Source organism: Eschrichtius robustus, chromosome 16 (assembly GCF_028021215.1).
Source record: "Eschrichtius robustus isolate mEscRob2 chromosome 16, mEscRob2.pri, whole genome shotgun sequence".
In the NCBI taxonomy this organism is placed as follows: domain Eukaryota; kingdom Metazoa; phylum Chordata; class Mammalia; order Artiodactyla; family Eschrichtiidae; genus Eschrichtius; species Eschrichtius robustus.
The window spans coordinates 1,336,284-1,354,182 of NC_090839.1; the positions used below are offsets into that span (position 1 = coordinate 1,336,284).

The 17,899-nt window shown below is 44.2% G+C and overlaps 1 protein-coding gene across 6 annotated transcripts; it reads left to right on the plus strand.

The window, feature by feature from the left end:
• Positions 1–17,736, plus strand: TCFL5 (transcription factor like 5). 6 transcript variants are annotated; one of them, XM_068523852.1, is made up of 6 exons: positions 1–650; positions 1,754–1,940; positions 2,226–2,388; positions 3,901–4,144; positions 6,024–6,165; positions 17,385–17,736. In XM_068523852.1, exons 1-6 carry the CDS (start codon positions 1–3, stop codon positions 17,481–17,483), a joined length of 1,485 nt encoding a protein of 494 aa, XP_068379953.1. In that variant the 3' UTR covers positions 17,484–17,736. The 6 variants fall into 6 exon arrangements, with proteins under 6 accessions (XP_068379953.1, XP_068379957.1, XP_068379958.1 ...); XM_068523853.1 differs by lacking the exon at positions 17,385–17,736 and adding an exon at positions 6,282–7,228 and having other exon boundaries at positions 83–650; positions 3,898–4,144; XM_068523854.1 differs by lacking the exon at positions 17,385–17,736 and having other exon boundaries at positions 83–650; positions 3,898–4,144; positions 6,024–6,201.
• The last annotated feature ends 163 nt before the right edge of the window (positions 17,737–17,899 follow it).

Here is a 17,899-nt window from a genome sequence, read left to right on the forward strand (position 1 = left end):
ATGTCGGGCCCCGGGCAGCGGGAGCCGCCGCAGGCGGGCGGGCCGGCGGGCCCCGAGGGCGCGGACGCGGCGCCGGGCGAGGCGGGGCTGAGCGTCGCGACCACCGACCTGAGCCTCGTGGAGATGACCGAGGTCGAGTACACGCAGCTGCAGCAAATCCTCTACTCGCACATGGAGGCGGTGGCGACCGACGGCGAGCTCGAGACGCGCCTCAACTCGGCCTTCCTGGCGGCGGCGGCGCCGGGCGCGGCGGCGGGCGGCTTCGCGGCGGCGGGGGGCGCGGCGGCGGCGGGCGCGCAGCCCGTGTACCCGGTGCTGTGCCCGCCTGCGCTGGCCGATGGCGGCTTCGCGGGCGCCAACCAGTGCCTGGGCCACGTCGACTTACAGGAGCTGCGCATGATGCTGCTGAGCGAGGCGGGCGCGCCCCCCGCCGCCGAGAAGACACCGGGCGCAGACGGCCCGGGCGCCGGCGCACCCCGGCCCAAGGCGCCCGACGGCGCCGGCAAGGAGAACGTGGAGGGCGCGCCCGAGGCGCGGGCCAAATCGGCAGTGCGCGTCCGCCTGGAGGACCGCTTCAACAGCATCCCCGCCGAGCCCCCGCCAGCCCCGCGCGGCGCGGATCCCCCCGAGACCGGCATGGCGCTCAACAAGTGGGTGCATCCCCCAGGGAGCGGGCCCGGCTGGGTCAGGGTGTAGCCCAGGGTCCTCTGCAGAGACCACCAGCCTGGGTTCGGGTGTAACTAGGGTCCTCTGCAGAGAGGCACCAGCCTGGGTCCGGGTGTGAACCAGGGTTCTGTGCAGAGAAGCACCAGCCGGGGTCCGGGTGTAAACCAGGGTCCTGTGCAGAGGCCACCAGCCTGGGTCCGGGTGTAACCAACCAGGGTCCTCTGCAGGGAGGCACTAGCCTGGGTCCGGGTGTAGACCAGGGTCCTGTGCAGAGGCCAGCGGCCTCACTGCAGCTTGCATCTTAACAGGGAGCAGACCTCAGTGGGTCTGGAGACTGAGCTGAAAGTTTGTGTGCTCTGCGCAAGCACAGCAAGCAGATGTTAAGTACACACCCTGCAGCATCACCTTTGTGGTGTGCACTCTGCGTCTGCATGTGGAAGAGAGATGAGATAAGTGCACACGTGTTCTTGAGGAACAAAGGTTTTGCCCCCAAACCACCCACCTAAATGTCAGGAGAGACCTCTGCTTCTCCCTCTGTTGACTCAGGTTGAGGCTGACCTCTCCTTGCACAGATGCATCCCCTGGGAGGAAAGACGTCATGTTGTGAGGCTTTGAGTGTAAAATGCACCTTCATCCTTCAGCCAGACTGCCAGCCCTTAAGTGATCTCGCAGCAACAACTCTCGGAGAGGAGTAGCCTGTCTGCTAGGGTGTCTCCTCAGCTTTCTGTCTGTCCCCACCCTGTAGTTTTCCCCATTTTGCCCATAGTCGTCAGATTTTGGAGGATGGCCAAAAAAACAGAGATTGGTGTCAGAAGTGTGATGGGAAGGGAGGTGTAACTAAAAGATGACACACAGCCACACCTTCCAGTGTGAGGAAGAAAGTTTGAACTTGTCCCCGACAACACTAGCTGATAATTGTTTTGTAGAGATTTCCATGATGGGGGGCATTCATGGGAACAGATTCGAGTTCCTATCTAGAAAATCAAAGGTTAACCATTAGAGTGTGATAGTGAGTGATTGTGGTGTTTCAGGAAACTTACCTGCCACATACTCTTCATGTGTTTCTGGGTTTCTTTTGTCTTGGCAGTTTGGTAACCCTTATTCGCCATCCATCTGAATTAATGAATGTTCCTCTTCATCAGCAACAAAACAAATGTACAACATTAGTGAAAAATAAAACTGCTGCAGCAACTACTGCTCTGCAATTTACATACCCTCTGTTTACTGCAAATAGTTGCTCTACTAGTGGAAATTCTAATCTTTCACAAACACAGGTAGGGAAAATGATTTGCGAAGCTTTGCTCTTTTGTATTAAATGGATAAATTGTATTTTAGTTAGGTCCCAAGGATTTTTTTTTTCTTTCATTGAGCTCAATAACTTTTTAAAATCGAGAGTATTTATGTGGTTCGGGGATATTTAAAAATCCTTAGTGCACCTAAACTTCTTCAAGTTCATGTGAATAGCTTTGACGTTACTTCTATTAAAGTGCATTTTATTTGTGCGTAGAAAGGAGATTGTCACCTGTTGATAAAGTTCCTGTTGCTTCATATTTTTCCAGAGTTCTAGTAACTCGTGTTCTGTACTTGAAGCTACCAAGCATCAGGATATTGGATTGCCGAGAGCATTTTCTTTCTGTTACCAGCAAGAAATTGAATCCACTAAACGGACTTTGGGTAGTAGAAACAAAGCTTTGCCTGAGCAAGTTTGGATTAAAGTAGGAGGTAAGCGATAAAACAGAAGCTGGCAGGTGCTTTCTCCTCCTGCCTGATGTCTTTGCCCCTTTTTTTTTTTTTGGCCATGGGTTGGGGAGGGGAGAGAGGTGGTTTATAAACAAATGAAACGATCTGGGAAGTCTGCTTGCATCTTAGGAATCCTTCCGTCCCTCTGCCCAGTCACCTCACTTTGAACATCCTTGCGAATTTTGAACATCACGTTTATACTTGGCCTGGAGACGTTGAGTTTAGGGGCTGCTTTTTCTTAACAGTAACCTCCTTAAACAGAAAAATGATAGACTTAGGTACATTTTCGTTACCTTCATGTTACTGACAGCACTTTTAGGGTTTTTTTTTTTTTCTCTTATTTCATACTTCATGAGTGAGGCAGGAGTCTGAAATCCGCTCAGAGCTTTAGGGGACGATCTGCAGATGGGCAAAGGATTGAATTGGGAGCAAGAGGCCATAAGGTGATACAGAAAGTTTTAGAAATAAAGAAACTTCTGAAGGCAAACTTTGCTTACCCCTGACGTTAACCTTCAATCCGTTTTTCCTGGAAAACATTCTTTTTCGAGTTATCCAACAATAACACAGCTTACACTCAGCTTTTCAAGAGCTGATAAAGACAGGGTAGGGATGGAGCTCTCCTTCTTTCTCCCACGCCAGTGATTAATTTTCCCTTGTTCTTATGACATTGCTCACGAAAGTATACGTTAACATTTGTAAGGTATAAAGGTTAATATTAAAATAGTCCCTGTACTGACTACTCAGCTGAAGAACCAGAATATTACCAATACTTGTGAATTCCTCTCTATGTCTTTTGAAAAGTTATCACCATTCTGAAATTTGTGTTAAGTGATTCTTTCGCTGTAGAGGGTTCGGCTTTGTACGGTACCTCGGGAATGCACATCACCACAGGTACTAATTAGACGCCTGCTGTACTTTGATAGAAATTGGACATATTTCTGTAGCACAGGTCAAAGCTGTGATGTGATTACTCCTTTTGTGGGGGGAATCTCACTTGTAAGGTGAGGGCATGTCTAATCCTAAACCACTTAGGTTTTGTCCTCTTCTGAGCATTGCAGTTAGAATATCAATTGTCGTATTAGGATAATTGCATATCAAGAAAATCTTTTGGAGAAAATATTTCTAGGTGGTTTTTTTTTTCCCCATTCTGAATATCAGAAAAATCAAACAACTTCTTGGTTTTTTTATTCATAGATGACAGTTAAAAGGTCTGTTGATTTAAAAGGGGGACTTTTGACAAGCTGTATTGATTACATAATACCTGGGGTGTTCTAATTTAGTTTATGTTCAGCTTTATAGTTTGAAACCTAGGGCCTTGTGCCAACCGTTCCTATGGAATTTTGGAGTGCTTCCTGTTCGGTTCTGTGTGCTCCTTACCCATTCACGTTTATATCTTGGATCGAAAATACCAAAAAATATATTCAGCATTCACGAGGGTAAGTTTAGAAGAACAAAAAAATTAAAATACCACTTTTTCCTTCTTTTGCAAAGAAGAAACGCTATGTAAACAAGCAATAAATAAGAGGAGTCGGAGTAGGATGCGTCAGTTGGACACAAGCATAGAACGAAGAGCCCTTGGAGAGCTCCAGAATGTGGGTGAAGCCTCCACAGCAGCGCAGGGTGCTTGGCAGTCAGTGGAGTCGTCCCAGGCCACCCTCGGGGAGCAGACCCAGAGCGGGCCCCAGGGGGGCAGGTCCCAGCGCAGGGAGAGGCACAACCGCATGGAAAGAGATAGAAGGTAATGCGTGGAGTCGGTGGTATACAGTTGTCTTAGACGCCAAGCTGATGACAGTCAGTGGTGGTAACAGACACCTTTTTGTAGAAAACAATGGTGTAGCCATTTCTGTGTTCAAGGGAGGGAAAGCTGGCAAGAGTCAATGGTCACCTTGCTTTGCTAGGTGGATGGGGGTACCCAAGACCACCCCCAGGTTTGATGATTCATTAGGAGGACTCATGGCTTTGATTTATTTTGGACAAAGAACCCAGCAAAGTCAGCAGACGCGCATGGGGAGAGGTCTAGGGGCCCCAGGCGCCAGCTCCCCAGAACACTTCTCAGTGGAGCCACTCAGGATGCCTGTCACCCCCCCAGCACTGATGACATGTTCCCGGACAGCAAAGCTCCTTAGAGACTCGGGGCCCTGAGTCCTACTGGGGGCAGGTCGTGGGGGGGGCGGGGGGGGCATTCCTTACCTGGCATGCGGCCAAATCCCAGACGCCCAGAAGGAAAGCTGGTGTTTAGCATAAGCCAGTGACCAATGGTGGGGGGGAACCCCCCCGAAATCTAAGTTCCCAGGTGCTCGCCGGGGCAGCCTTCCTGGGAGGGAGTCCGCTTGCACGCTGCGTTACTCAGTTTTGCTTGGTTCTTTTAAGGATATTGAAGAAGGAGGAAGTTACAGCTTATGTAAGCTGTTTTATCTGTGGATTTTATTTGTGCTGTTCTGTGTAGAAGCAAAAGATGGTTAATTTTTCTGTTATAGCTGGGTACGGGATGATTCCCTAACATATAATTAATTAACTTAGTCATTTATTGAGTACTTTGTACCAGTTTCTGTTTTAGGCTCAGGAAATAGAGCATTGAGCAAGACAAATATTCATCTCTGAACCTACAGTGTTGAGCAGTGGAAATTTATTTATTTAAAGGGATATATTAAAGCTAGGCAGCTAGATACCTTTCCTAAGGATGTGTCCGCACACACACGCCAAGTGAAGGGCATCACTGAACTCACCGTGAATTATAACGGGCATTGTTTATATTTATTTAATAAACATTTACTGAATACCTACCATCTGAAAAAAAGCCTTATACGTACTATGTGTTGACGGTAAAAGTTTTAATTCTTACTCTGCCATTTCCTCGTTTAACAACCTCCTACACATTCTTTACCTCTCCATCTGAGTCTCTCGTCTATAAAATAGGGATATTACCTACTGCGTAGATGGGACACAAGAATTAAACAAGCTGAAATGCAGCGTCTGGCCCGGTGCCTGCACTTACAGAGCATCTAGTGAATTCCTGCTCTTGTTACCTTACAAAGTTTGCTCTAAAGTTCTGAGTGTACAGGTGGGGAAATAGAAACAAGGACTGTATTATCTGAATGTAATACGTAAAAGTTAAAAATGGTCTAAGACTCCAGTTGTGATGTAAGTCATCCCTAAAAAGACCGGGTTTGGGGATATTAACAGGCTGGTAGTCTGTGGTCCTTTATGAACTGGGGCCCCTTGGAGAATCAAAGCTGTGAATCCTAGCTTCTGTGACTTCCTTGGCACCTGGAGGGCAGGTGAGTGAGAGAATGTCCTGCCCAGAAGAAACACACACACAATTTTGCTTCCAATTTCAGGGGGTTTGGGTCCATCCTTGGTCTGGAGACTTGGACCTGGTCCTTGCTCCTGGCCCAGGAGAAGTAAACGGGGAAGTTTCCAGGGAGCGCAACTGGGCTTAGTGGGCCGCTGAGGGGGGGGCTGGCCGCTGTAGAGGGGAGCCCCGAGGTGGGGGGCTGCCCTTCCTACGCTCTCAGTGGCCAGGCCGCGAGCTGATTCTTCAGGACACACAGACACCTGCTTTATTCCTTTGTTCTGCTTCAGCTTCTCTATGTGATTACTTTGGGTTTTGACTGTAGGCGCAGAATCCGCATTTGTTGTGATGAGTTGAATCTTTTAGTCCCGTTCTGCAACGCCGAGACCGATAAGGCAACGACTCTGCAGTGGACCACAGCGTTCCTGAAATATATTCAGGAAAGACATGGAGATTCTCTTAAAAAGGTTAGTATCTAGGCCAGGAGATTTTCAGAATCCTGTAAATGCATCAGTGTTGTCTTTTATCCTTTTTCCTCTAAGATGTCCCAAACTGTCCTTTGTTTCATGGAACCAAATGTCAGATGCTGAGTCCGGTGTGGATAATGCCCTGCTCCTCACTTATCAAGGTACTAACCGCAGCCTGGATGTGTGGTCAGCCAGCAGTTAGGCACCCGCCTGTGCAGTGGATTGTTTGGGGGCTTAAAGGGGTTTCAGAGACCTGCCTGTAGGATATGATTTTTTTTTTCCCCCTCAGAAGATGTGAAAGGGATAAAGCACAAACAGAAAAAAAAAGAGGCAACTAAATGTCAAATAAACAGTCTGGATTTCAAACACGGTTCAGAAGGCAGAGAAGAGAAACGCTGCAGCCTGGGGGATCGGGGGCGACTCGGGGGCTCGGGCATCTCAGTTCCTTAGTACAGGCAGCTCGACCTTGACCCTGTCTGTTTGGGCCGAGGAGCCATTGATTCCCTGCAGGCCAGCTGGGCTCCCAGTGGGAGCGGATGCTGGTTGAGTGAGGGTCCCACCTGCCTCCTCCTTGGGGGTTCAGATGAGAGAACATCCCCTGCATTGGCTTCTGTGCTCTGCCTTGGGGGGACCTTGGGTCCAGGTACCGGCCTCAGAACTCGGGGGATCAGGGCGCGTGGGATGAGGCCTTAGCGAAGAGCACCCTGGCTTTGCTGCTGGCCCCGGCTGTCGTGTGGTCACTGCCGTTGACGGCAGCACGAGCCTGATTAGAGAACCGAGCTGAGGTTGGCACTATAAACGTGGAACCTTTTTAAAAAGAACCTTCCGTATCTAGATCCTGGGGGAGCGGCTGGCCGAGCGCCCCAGGCTGCCTGGAATGAGGCCCCTTGGGCTGAGTGTAAGAGTTTGTCTTCTCCGTTTCCCTTTTCTGTGCCCATGTGCATTTCCACCTTGTGTGTTTCGTAATTTCATCAAGTTCCTTATTTTCATTGTATATTTAATTGCCTTTTAAAGCAATACCTGTGTCAAGTTTGTGCTGCTTGGATCATTTATGGTTATTTATAATGTGGTTACTCTTTAACATTAGTTTTTAGTGATAGACTTGGTCTATTGTAATAAAATAAAGCTTTTATATTTTAAAAAATGATTTAGTGGTTGGCTCTGTGTACCTAATAGTGGTAAATTATTATTTATATGATTCATTCAAATATGATGAAGGTGTTTACAATAAAAAAACTTAACTGTCACTATCTATACTCAAAGATTAAATAGGTTTAAAAGCTTATGGACATTTAATTTTTATGTGTATTAGGCTTCTGAAATTTAGTTACATTGAATTTGTAGATTGTTTCTGGGTCGGATTACAAGACCCATCAAGAAACAGGCTGAAGTGGTGTCAGTAGCAATTTGGGGGGGAATTAGAATGTAGGTAGCTTAAACCCTTGTGTCCTTCCTGTTTCCGTAGTGACTTTCCCCCTCTTACTTGCATGAACATTTTTGTTCTTAAAGATGTGATACACAAAAGTCTTCAGTGATTTTCCTAAATTATTTCAGTACACATCTCATCCCACAGGTCTGTTCCGACTGTAACCAGGCTTCTGTCCCAGACACTGGGGGCACCTTGAATAAGACAGAGACCCCGTGGGCTGGAGGGAAGCGGCTAACAGGTCGAGGGTGAATGGACCACCTCCATCCCGGTGTGGGGTCTGGTTGACATACTGCAAAGAGACTCCAGGAGGAGAGGTTGGGGGTGGGCAGGAGTGGAGACACAGACCCTGGTCAGAGGCCGCAGCCGCCCTGCTGAGACTGGCCAGGGCCCGCGGTGCTGGATGTAGGGCTGCTGGGCAGAGGAATTGGGGACCACGGTGGGGCGTCTGGCTGGAGCAGCTGGGCGGGCGGCGCTGTTTGCTGAGACGGGAAGACGTGTGGAGAAGCAGGATGGGGTGGGGCGGAATCCACGTTCTGTGTCCGACGGGCTAGGTTTTCAGTGCCCAGGAGGCGTCAGGTGGAGAAGTTGAGAAGGTAAACGAGTCTGCAAGCAGGTGGTTCCCTTTGTTTTATTTTTCTAATGAGCACGGAGTTCACTGAACACCTGTCCTCCCCTCACCTAGTCTGAGCCGTCAACATTTACCGTGTTTAACACGCACGTGCACAGCACAATTTCAGACGATGACAGATGTCATGACCCTTCACCGCTAAATATTTACGCCTGCGTCTCCCACGTAACGCCAGTGCCGTTTTCACACCTCACAAGGTCGATAGTCATTCTCTTATACCATCTACTACCCAGTCCGTATTCCCATGTCCCCCAGATGTTCTAAAGGTGACTTTTATGGCTGCGTTCTTTTCCAAACCAGCACCCAGCCATGCTTCTGCATTGCATTCAGTGACGTTTTTCTGTCTCTAAGCTATAGCAGTCCTCCCTACCCCGCAGTTTCTATTACGACACTGAGATTTTGAAGAGATTGGGCCAGACAGGTGCCTGTAGAAGCCTGGATTTAGATGATTCGTTGTATTTATTTATGGTAATTAAAAATTTTTATATAATTTTAAACTTGCAGAAAAATTCCAAGATGAGTGCTAAGAGCTCCTTGTGTGCCCACCCAGAACCCTCAGTTGTTCACATTTTGCCCCATTTGTTCTGTCTCACACAGTCTAAACCATTTGATGGTAAACTGTGGGCACCATGCCCCTTGATACCCAAACACTTCACCCAAACACTTCAGTCTGTGATTTTAAAGAATATTACATTATCTTACATAACCAGAATACAATGGCCAAAATCAGGACACTTAACCTTGGTGTAATACTCTTATCTAATTCAAATTTTGCCTCTTGTCCCAATAACATCCTCTACACCATTTTCCCCGGTCCAGCACCAATCCAGGATCACTGGTGACACAGTTGTTGTGAGGTGACATTTTGAGGTCGTGACCTTGAACCCTAGCCAGGCTCTGGGGCTGCGGGGCAGTCTCTCACTCTGTGCTTCCCTCTCCTCTGTCCTGTCACCATCACAGTCATTGGGCAGGACGGTGGCGCTGCCCCCCTGCTTTGTCTTCCCTCCTCCACCTGAAGTTGGGCTGGGGGCCGCCCCGCACCCACTTTTCCTTGCACACCAGCCCCAGTTATTAGGTGCAGCTGTACTGTTACTTCTCCCTTTCCTGTGCAGTAGGAACTCTGTCCTTTTTATTTTAAATTTATTTTATTGACGTATAGTTGATTTACAATGTTGTGTTAATTTCTGCTGTAGAGCCAAGTGACTCAGTTGTACATAAATATATATATATATATACACACACACACACACACACACACACGTATATATCTACATACATTCTTTTTCATATTCTTTTCCATTCTGGTTTATCACAGGATATTGAATATAGTTCCCCGTGCTAGACAGGGAACTGTAACCTTGTATAGGGTTAGGACCTTGTTGTCTATCCATCCTATATATGGTAGTTTGCATCTGCTAATCCCAAGCTACCACTCCATCAATCCCCCACCCCCTTGGCAACCACCAGTCTGTTCTCTATGTCTGTGAGTCTGTTTCTGTTTTGTAGATAAGACTGTTCTTTTTAAGAACAGCATTTTATCTATTTCTCACATTTATTTATCACATTCTGATCAGTGAAGATGGCAGTTTTTAAAAACTTGTTGAGACTTCCATTGTGACTTCTTATGTGGTCAATTTTTTAAAATTCTGTGTTTATTTGGAAAGGATGTGTGTTTTCTGGCGAATTCTGTATGTTTATTAGGTTGAGGTTATGAACTGTGGTTCAGGCCTTTCCTGTCCTCTCTTGTCTGTCAGACCTGTTGTTCTGAGAGCCCCCGTGGCATCTCCCACCGCGACTGGCCTTGTCCCGTCTCTGTGGGGCTCAGCGTGGCAGAGTGTCGGGGGCACACCCTCCCACCTGGGCCCCGAGGTTTGTCACCCCTTTTGGTTTCATTAACCCTTTGCCTTTAATTCTCTCGTCTCTCTGTACAGATGACACCAGTTTTCTTCCTCTTCCTCACTTCCTGGTATAATTTCTTGACATGTAATTGGAACGATCTTTCTTTTTCCTACTAAAAATAGTTTTTATTATTGGCCTTCTTCTATTTACAAATCTAATGTGAATATCCAACTTTGACCAGACGTCATCTCAAGGTGTCTGATGAGTTGTAAAAATCCCTTAAAACTCAGCTATTTCACTTAAGTTTCATTGAAATAGACGCTAATTGAGAGAGCAGAGTAACAATTACTAGCTTACCTTTGAGGCAGTCAAGGGCGGGAGATGTCCACTTGTCTCCCTCTTTCACGGTCACCCCAAGTGCCCATGAACTGAGTCCCAGGGACCTCGTGAGAGTCTAGATTGAGCTACACCTTAACCCCACTGCTGGCAGAACTATTCAAAATAAAGATGGGTGCCCAGGGCTATCCTCCTCATTTTATGATGATTGTTTAGAAAATCTCTTGAAGTACTTTCTTACATCTGAGAGATGATTATTTTCTTCCTTCTGACTTCTATTTAGTTATTCTCAAAGGTAAATTCTACCTTCTCAAATATAGGCAAATATTTTATAGTTGGGCTTTGGGTGTCAGAATATAGAAACCAATATATCAAACCATGGTTCATCTTACATTGCATTAAGACCCGTTGAAAATCTTTTAAATTTTGGGAAGGAAATTAGAATGTATTTATGTGCAGATATAGCTTCTGAGCATAGGCAGTTGTTGCAAATGGCAGATGGCCTCGGTTGGGATGCCACTTAGCGTGTGTACAGGTGGAGTGCTCCAGCCATTCCAGATGACTCAGAAGTCAGAGCAGTGGCAGCAGAGAGAGCGCTTATACTTCCCTTCCTGGACACAAATTAAATATAAACCTATTATGGTCCAGCAACAAAGAGACAGCACAATTCAAAAATGGGCAAAGGACTTGAATAGACATTTCTCCACAGAAGATAAGCAAATGGCCAATAAGCACATGAAAAGATGCTCAACATCACTAATGATCAGGGAAATGCAAATCAAGAGCACTTTAATGGATGTGAGATACCATTTCACACCCATTAGCTGTGGCTATTACAAAACAAAATAACAAGTGTTGGTGAGGATGTGGAGAAATTGCAACCCTTGGGATTGCTGGTGGGAATGTAAAATGGTGCAGCTGGTGGTTCCTCAAAAAGTTAAACGTAGAATTACCATATGATCCAAAAGAATAGAAATTACCCAAAAGAATAGAAAGCAGGGACTTAAACAGATATTTGTATACCAGTGTTCATAGCCGCATTATTCACAGTCACCGAAAGGTAGAAACAATCCAAGTGGTGGAAACAGTCCAATCAACAGACGAATGGATAAGCAGAATGTCTGTAGAGCCAATGGATTACTATTCAGCCATGAAAAGGAATGAAGTTCTGACACATGCCTCACAATATGGACGGACCTCCAAAACAGGATGCTGACCGGGTAAAGGCAGACACAAAAAGACAAATACTGTATGATTCCACTTACATGAAGTACCTAGAGTCATCAGATTCATAAAGTCAAAAAGTAGAATGGCGGGTGCCAGAGACTAGGGGAGGCAGATGGATGGGAGGGTACATGTTTAACAGGGACAGGGTTTCAGTCTGGGGAGATGAGAAAGTGCTGGAAATAGATAGTGGTGATGTTTACACAACATTGTGACTGTACTTAAGCCACTGAATTGTACACTTACAAATGGTAAAAAATGGCAAATTTTATGTTATATATATTTTACCACAATAAAAATATATAAACTTAGACTTAATTGTGTAAGAATGCTATGCTTAAAAAAAAAAAAAAAACTTACAGAAATGTATACATGCACAAAAACGGAGAGACTAAAATAATGAACTTCCGTGTCCAGTAACTCAGCTTCAGGCATAACTTTGTTTCACCTATACATCCCCATCCTCCCACCGTCACTGAATTATTTTAAAGCATTTCCAGATGTCATATCATTTTCATTCACAAATGTATCTCTAAAAAGAAAAGGGCTGTTTAAAAGCACAACCACATCATCATCATCTTCCTTAATCTCCATCCCTGTCCAGATTTCTCTGCTTGGCTCACAACTGTCTTTTTACTGTTGACTTACTTAAATCAGTATCCAAACACTGCATTGGGTTCATAGCTCTTAAATATCTTTTAATCTGTTATGGCTCCCCTTTCCTATTTTCCTTGCTGTTTGTTTATTGATGAGGCTGAATGTTACTGAACCAAATTTGGGTCCACTTGCCTGCGCACAGTAAAGCCAATTTGCTGACACCGGTTGCGGTGAAAAGAAGTGCAGCGTTTGTTGCAGGTGCCAAACAAGGAGTCTGGGCAGCTAATGCTCAAAAGACCTGAACTTCTTGTTTGGCACCTGCAATAAATGCTGCACTTTCTTTCACCACAACCCAGTGTCAGTAGATTGACCTTACTGTGCGCGGGTGAGTGGACCCAAATTCAGTTCAGTAACAATTTTTGGTGACCCAGTGTCACCCAGGGATTTCCAGCCCATCTGGGGTGCCAAAAATTGTTACCGAACTGAACTTGGGTCCACTTGCCCATGCACGGTATTACATGTCATGATTAGTTATACTCTGTGACAACTTCAGCAGAGAATTTTTTTCCATATAATGTTTTTTGTGTAATTTAATATACTAAATAATCTTCATTAGTTTAATATTTCTCTCTGAGATGCCTCAGGAGCCCTTTGGAAAACTCAAAGTCAGCTAGAGAAGGAAACTTACAACTTGTTGTCAAAAGCAGCTCAATATTCCAGGAAAACTTTGCTCTCTTAACAGAGAGAGAAAACCACTTCCAGTCTGCGCCAGCTTACTTTTAATAGCAAAGTTCATTTACTTAATTAAATTCAATCTAATATGAGCCAATCTTGACCCCATGCAAAACTCTTTCCTTAAGATTCCTTTTCTACAAACCTTTCATCACTTTCTGTATCTATATTAGTTTGTCCCTTATTTTTTCCCCATCCAGAAACAACCAGCTCTGGAACAAAATTATTCTCCCTTTTTTCCCTTAACAAAGATATTTCCATTCTTTATACCTTCTCTCACTGACAATGTATATCCCACTTTCTTTACACACTGAAATGCTTCCCTTATTACTTTCAGTAGTTTAATTACGTATGTATTACAATTTTTAACCCTTAAAAACTTTAATCTCTACTGAAAACCAAGAAGCAAGTAATTGAACTTTTCTTTATATCAACATGTTTTGATTGGCAAACTTATGAACACACCTCTAAAAACATACGTTTTCCTATAGCACAGTTTTTCTCTTTCATGTGGTACAAGACGTGTGTCTAATAAACCCAAACATCTTTAGTTGTTTTTCTCTCTCATAAGAAGACAGGAGGTGAACTTAGACTTGTCTAGTGATCAGTGTTAATGCTCAAAAATCTGAACTCCTTGTTTGGTGCCTGCAATAAACGTTGCACTATCCTTCACCACAACCTGGTGTCAGTAGATTGTCTTTACTGTGTGTGGGTGAGTGGACCCGATTTGGTTTGGTGACAGTTTTTGTGACTGAGATGGATCTTGTTCAGCAGCTGCCTGAGCACCTTCGTCTCAGGGGCAGCCCCAAGACCTTGCTACCAACCAGCCATCCTTGGCCCACAGCGCTTTTGATTTTTGTGGTAAAAGAAACAAGGCACTCGCATTGGCAGGTTGAGATGTCTTTGGTAAGTAATGGAGCTCACGTGTGGTGACACCAGAGTATTCTTCCCTATCACATTGACTTCTATAGCAGAATATTGGTTGGGATTTTCCCTTTTGGACCAAGGCTTGGTAATTTGGCTTTTTTTTTTTTAAATAAATTTATTTATTTATTTTTGGCTGCATTGGGTCTTCGTTGCTGCATGTGGCTTTCTCTAGTTGTGGCGAGTGAGGGCTACTCTTCTTTGCAGTGCGCGAGCTTCTCATTGCAGCGGCTTCTCTTATTGCGGAGTTCGGGCTCTAGGCGCGTGGGCTTCAGTAGTTGTGGCACGTGGGCTCAGTAGTTGTGGCTCGAGGGCTCTAGAGCGCAGGCTCAGTAGTTGTGGCACATGGGCTTAGCTGCTCCGCGGCCTGTGGGATCTTCCCAGACCAGGGCTCGAACCCGTGTCCCTTGTATTGGCAGGCAGATTCTTAACCATTGCACCACCAGGGAAGCCTGGTCATTTGGCTTTGTCTCTGATGGGGCATTGGTTGGGAATTTCCCTTTTTGGGACTAGGGAACTTCGACCCTGAGAGACTGTTTTCCATTGCATTGGTTTGTTTGTTGGCTTGATATTTGACAACACTGGCCATGAATAATTAAGAAATGAGTGATCAGAGCTCTGTTCCGTCTTGTAGTCTAGGGTGTATTTTACCAAACTGGTATATGTTCAGCTATGCTCCTATAAAAAGAAAAATGTTTTTTCTAACACCACATGGCCACAACTTTCTTCAGACTCTGGAGAAAATTGGTTAAGATGAAACTCTTTTGAAATTCCAAACCTGGTTCTTTTTTGCCTATGCAGTTAGAGAAAGCTGGCTTAAATATTTTCTCAGAATTCTGACCCTCAGAGAACAAAAATATTACTAGGAGAAAGCTTGAAGCCATAACTCTTATCATGTCTTTGAAATGCAAACACAACCCACATTGCCTGAGACTTCAGCCTGGGTTAATTAGTAGAACTTCAAATCAAAAGGAAAAAAGGGGAAAGAGCCTTTTTAAACTCAAGTAGGTAAATTTAACTTGTTCCAACTGTTATAAAGTTTTACATTTGCTGGGTGAGTTGCCATGACACGTGAGGTCATGATTTCCTATCTTTTCATTTGCATTTTGTTATTAAAACAGGAACCCTCATTTGGGAACTTGAGGAAATTGTTGGACTTCACTCTTTGTTTTTGTCCTGCGGGAATTAGATTTTGTTCTTTGTGTGTGTGTGTGTGTGTGTGTGTGTGTGTGTTTGTGTGCATTTTTTGTCTTGTGTGTAAGTGTGCTGGTATTGGAACTCAAGCTTATTTCCTGAATGCAGCCCCTTGGGGTGCATTCTCTAGAACTGGACCACTTTCAGTCACAAACAAAGTGTAAAAAAATGATTTTCCTTTGTAACATGGCCTGGCCATAATACTCCATAGATTCAGGAAAGAAGTTGCCTGTTAATGGATCCTTAAATTATACTACTATTATGCAGTTAGGGCTGTTTTACAATAGAGGGGGAAAATGGGATAAAATTTATAAACTAATAAGTTTTGTATTGAAATAAAAGCTATGAGATCTCTGGATGGATGGATGGATGGATGGACGTCTGTATATAATATTGTCATAAGTAATAGAGATAAATGGGATAAAAGCTTTCAGGTGAGCTCTTTAGGAATAATCGTGTATTAGTTTTTCCAGATTTTTGGTAACTTGAAACTTTAGTTTTGCTAAATTAAGTTATATGATGGAAATTCATTAAAGGTCTAAGTCATTTTTCATTAAGATAAAATACTGGAACATTGATTGCTAGAGAAGTCCGAGTTTACCTTCTCTTGTCTTCTTATGAGAGAGAAAAAAACTAAAGATGTTTGGGCTTATTAGATACATGTCTTGTACCACATTAAAGAGAAAAATTGTATTATAGGAAAATGTATGCTTTTAGAGGTCATAGAATGTGTTCGTAAGTTTGCCAATCAAAACATGCTGATACAAAGAACAGTTCAATTACTTGCTTCTTGGTTTTCAGTAGAGATTAAAGTTTTTAAGGATTAAAAATTGTAATACATATGTAATTAAGTTACTAAAAGTAATAAGGGAAGAATTTCAGTGTGTAAAGAAAGTGGGATAGGTGCTTCCCCAGCGGTCCAGTGGTTAAGACTCCGCACTTCCACTGCAGGGGGCAAGAGTTTGATCCCTGGTCAGGGAACTAAGATCCCGCATGTCATGTGGTGTAGCCAAAAAAGAATAGAAATATCTTTGTTAAGGGAAAAAAGGGAGAATATTTTGTCCCAGAGCTGGTTGTTTCTGGATAGAGAAAAAATAAGGGACAAACTAATATGGATACAGAAAGTGATGGGAGGTTTGTGGAAAAGGAACCTTAAGGAAAGAGTTTTGCGTGGGGTCAAGATTGGCTCATATTAGATTGAATTTAATTAACTAAATGAACTTCGCTATTAAAAGTAAGCTGGTGCAAGACTGGATGTGGTTTTCTGTCTCTGTTAAGAAAGCAAAGTTTTCCTGGAATATTGAGCTGCTTTTGACAACAGGTTGTAAGTTTCCCTCTCTAGCTGACTTTGAGTTTTCTGAAGGGCTCCTGAGGCATCTCAGAGAGAACTATTAAACTAATGAAGATTATTTAGTATATTAAATTACACGAAATTTCCATTATATGGAAAAAAATTCTCTGCTGAAGTTGTCACAAGAGTATAACTAATCATGACATGTAATGCCGCACGTGGGTGAGCGGACCCAAGCTGGGTTCAGTAACGTGAATACTGCGTCCTGCAGGACGTCCCACCTTCTGCATCTTGCAGACCCATGTCATTTGTTTCCTGGAGGCCGATGAGCTTTGGGTTGTCTGCTCGCACCTGCCTTCTCTTTTTGTGAGCTTGAGACTGACTCAACCATTAAAATTGAGGCCTTTTACAAAGTGTTTAGAGGCATAGTGGCATGAACTTGACCCGCGGCCAGCAGGGTGCCGGGGAGTTAGCTCTTGGTCTGGCCCCGTTGCCACGCCTAACACTGAGCATTCAGTGGGGCGGGGGTGGGGGACAGCAAATGCCCGTGGCGGGAGGGGTGTGTCACGGTACAGAGTGTCAGTGTGGGGTGGTAGAAAGTTCTGGAAATGGATGGTGGTGATGGGTGCACAAGAGTGTGAACATACTTAATGCCACCGAAGTGCAAACTTACAAATGGTTAAAATGGTAAAGTTTATGTCTGTGTTACCACAATGAAAATAACAAAAAAATATGTCTGCTTTTAAAAAAAATATCAGAAGGGTTTACAATATGGTCAGGCATTTTGAGAATCTATTGGAAAACTAAATAAAAATACATGTAAAGATAACTATTTGAAACAAATGTTTGAATCCTCATTTTTATCATCTGTATCCCCTTACAGGATGTGACATACGTTTGTGAGTGACACCTTAACTATATATTTTGAAGTAGTTTAGCTCTTAATTTCAACCTTTTGTGTTTTTGAAGATAGCAGTCTTCATGTCTGTGCATATGGTACATTAATGGTCATTTCTCAACTTTAGGAATTTGAGAGTGTATTTTGCGGTAAAACTGGCAGAAGGCTAAAGTTGACCAGACCAGACTCCTTGGTGACGGGTCCCACACAGGAGAGTACAGAGTAGCCCAGCTGTGGAGATCAAGTGACTGGATGTGAACACTGATGCCTGGGAAGTAAACGCCTGTTCCTTCGTGACCCATAAACATTTCCTAGGACCCTGGAACTCAGCTCTGATAGTCTAACTCTAAAGGGACCTGATTCAGCTGATGGGACTCCAGTGGGGACCTTGAAAGCACATTTTGTAAAAATATTTATCTAAAACAAAATGCTTACCCATTAATGTCCTCTTAGACCATTTGTGGATGAAGACATCTTGACAATTAGTAAGTAATTTTTCAATTATCTGTCTGATTCCATCATGTTTTCTTAACATGATAACTTAAAAAATTAACATCCTTTGTAATTTCTTTAGTCTTAGAAGGTACATTGCTTTTTACTTATTTTATTTACATTTTAAATATGCCCCCTTAGCAACCAGAA

Coding starts and splice junctions, on each gene's coding strand:
- TCFL5 (XM_068523852.1), top strand. CDS start 1: ATGTCGGGCCCCGGGCAGCGGGAGCCGCCGCAGGCGGGCGGGCCGGCG. Junction 2,389..3,900: donor AGTTTGGATTAAAGTAGGAG/GTAAGCGATAAA, acceptor TTTGCAAAGAAG/AAACGCTATGTAAACAAGCA. Junction 4,145..6,023: donor CGCATGGAAAGAGATAGAAG/GTAATGCGTGGA, acceptor TTTTGACTGTAG/GCGCAGAATCCGCATTTGTT.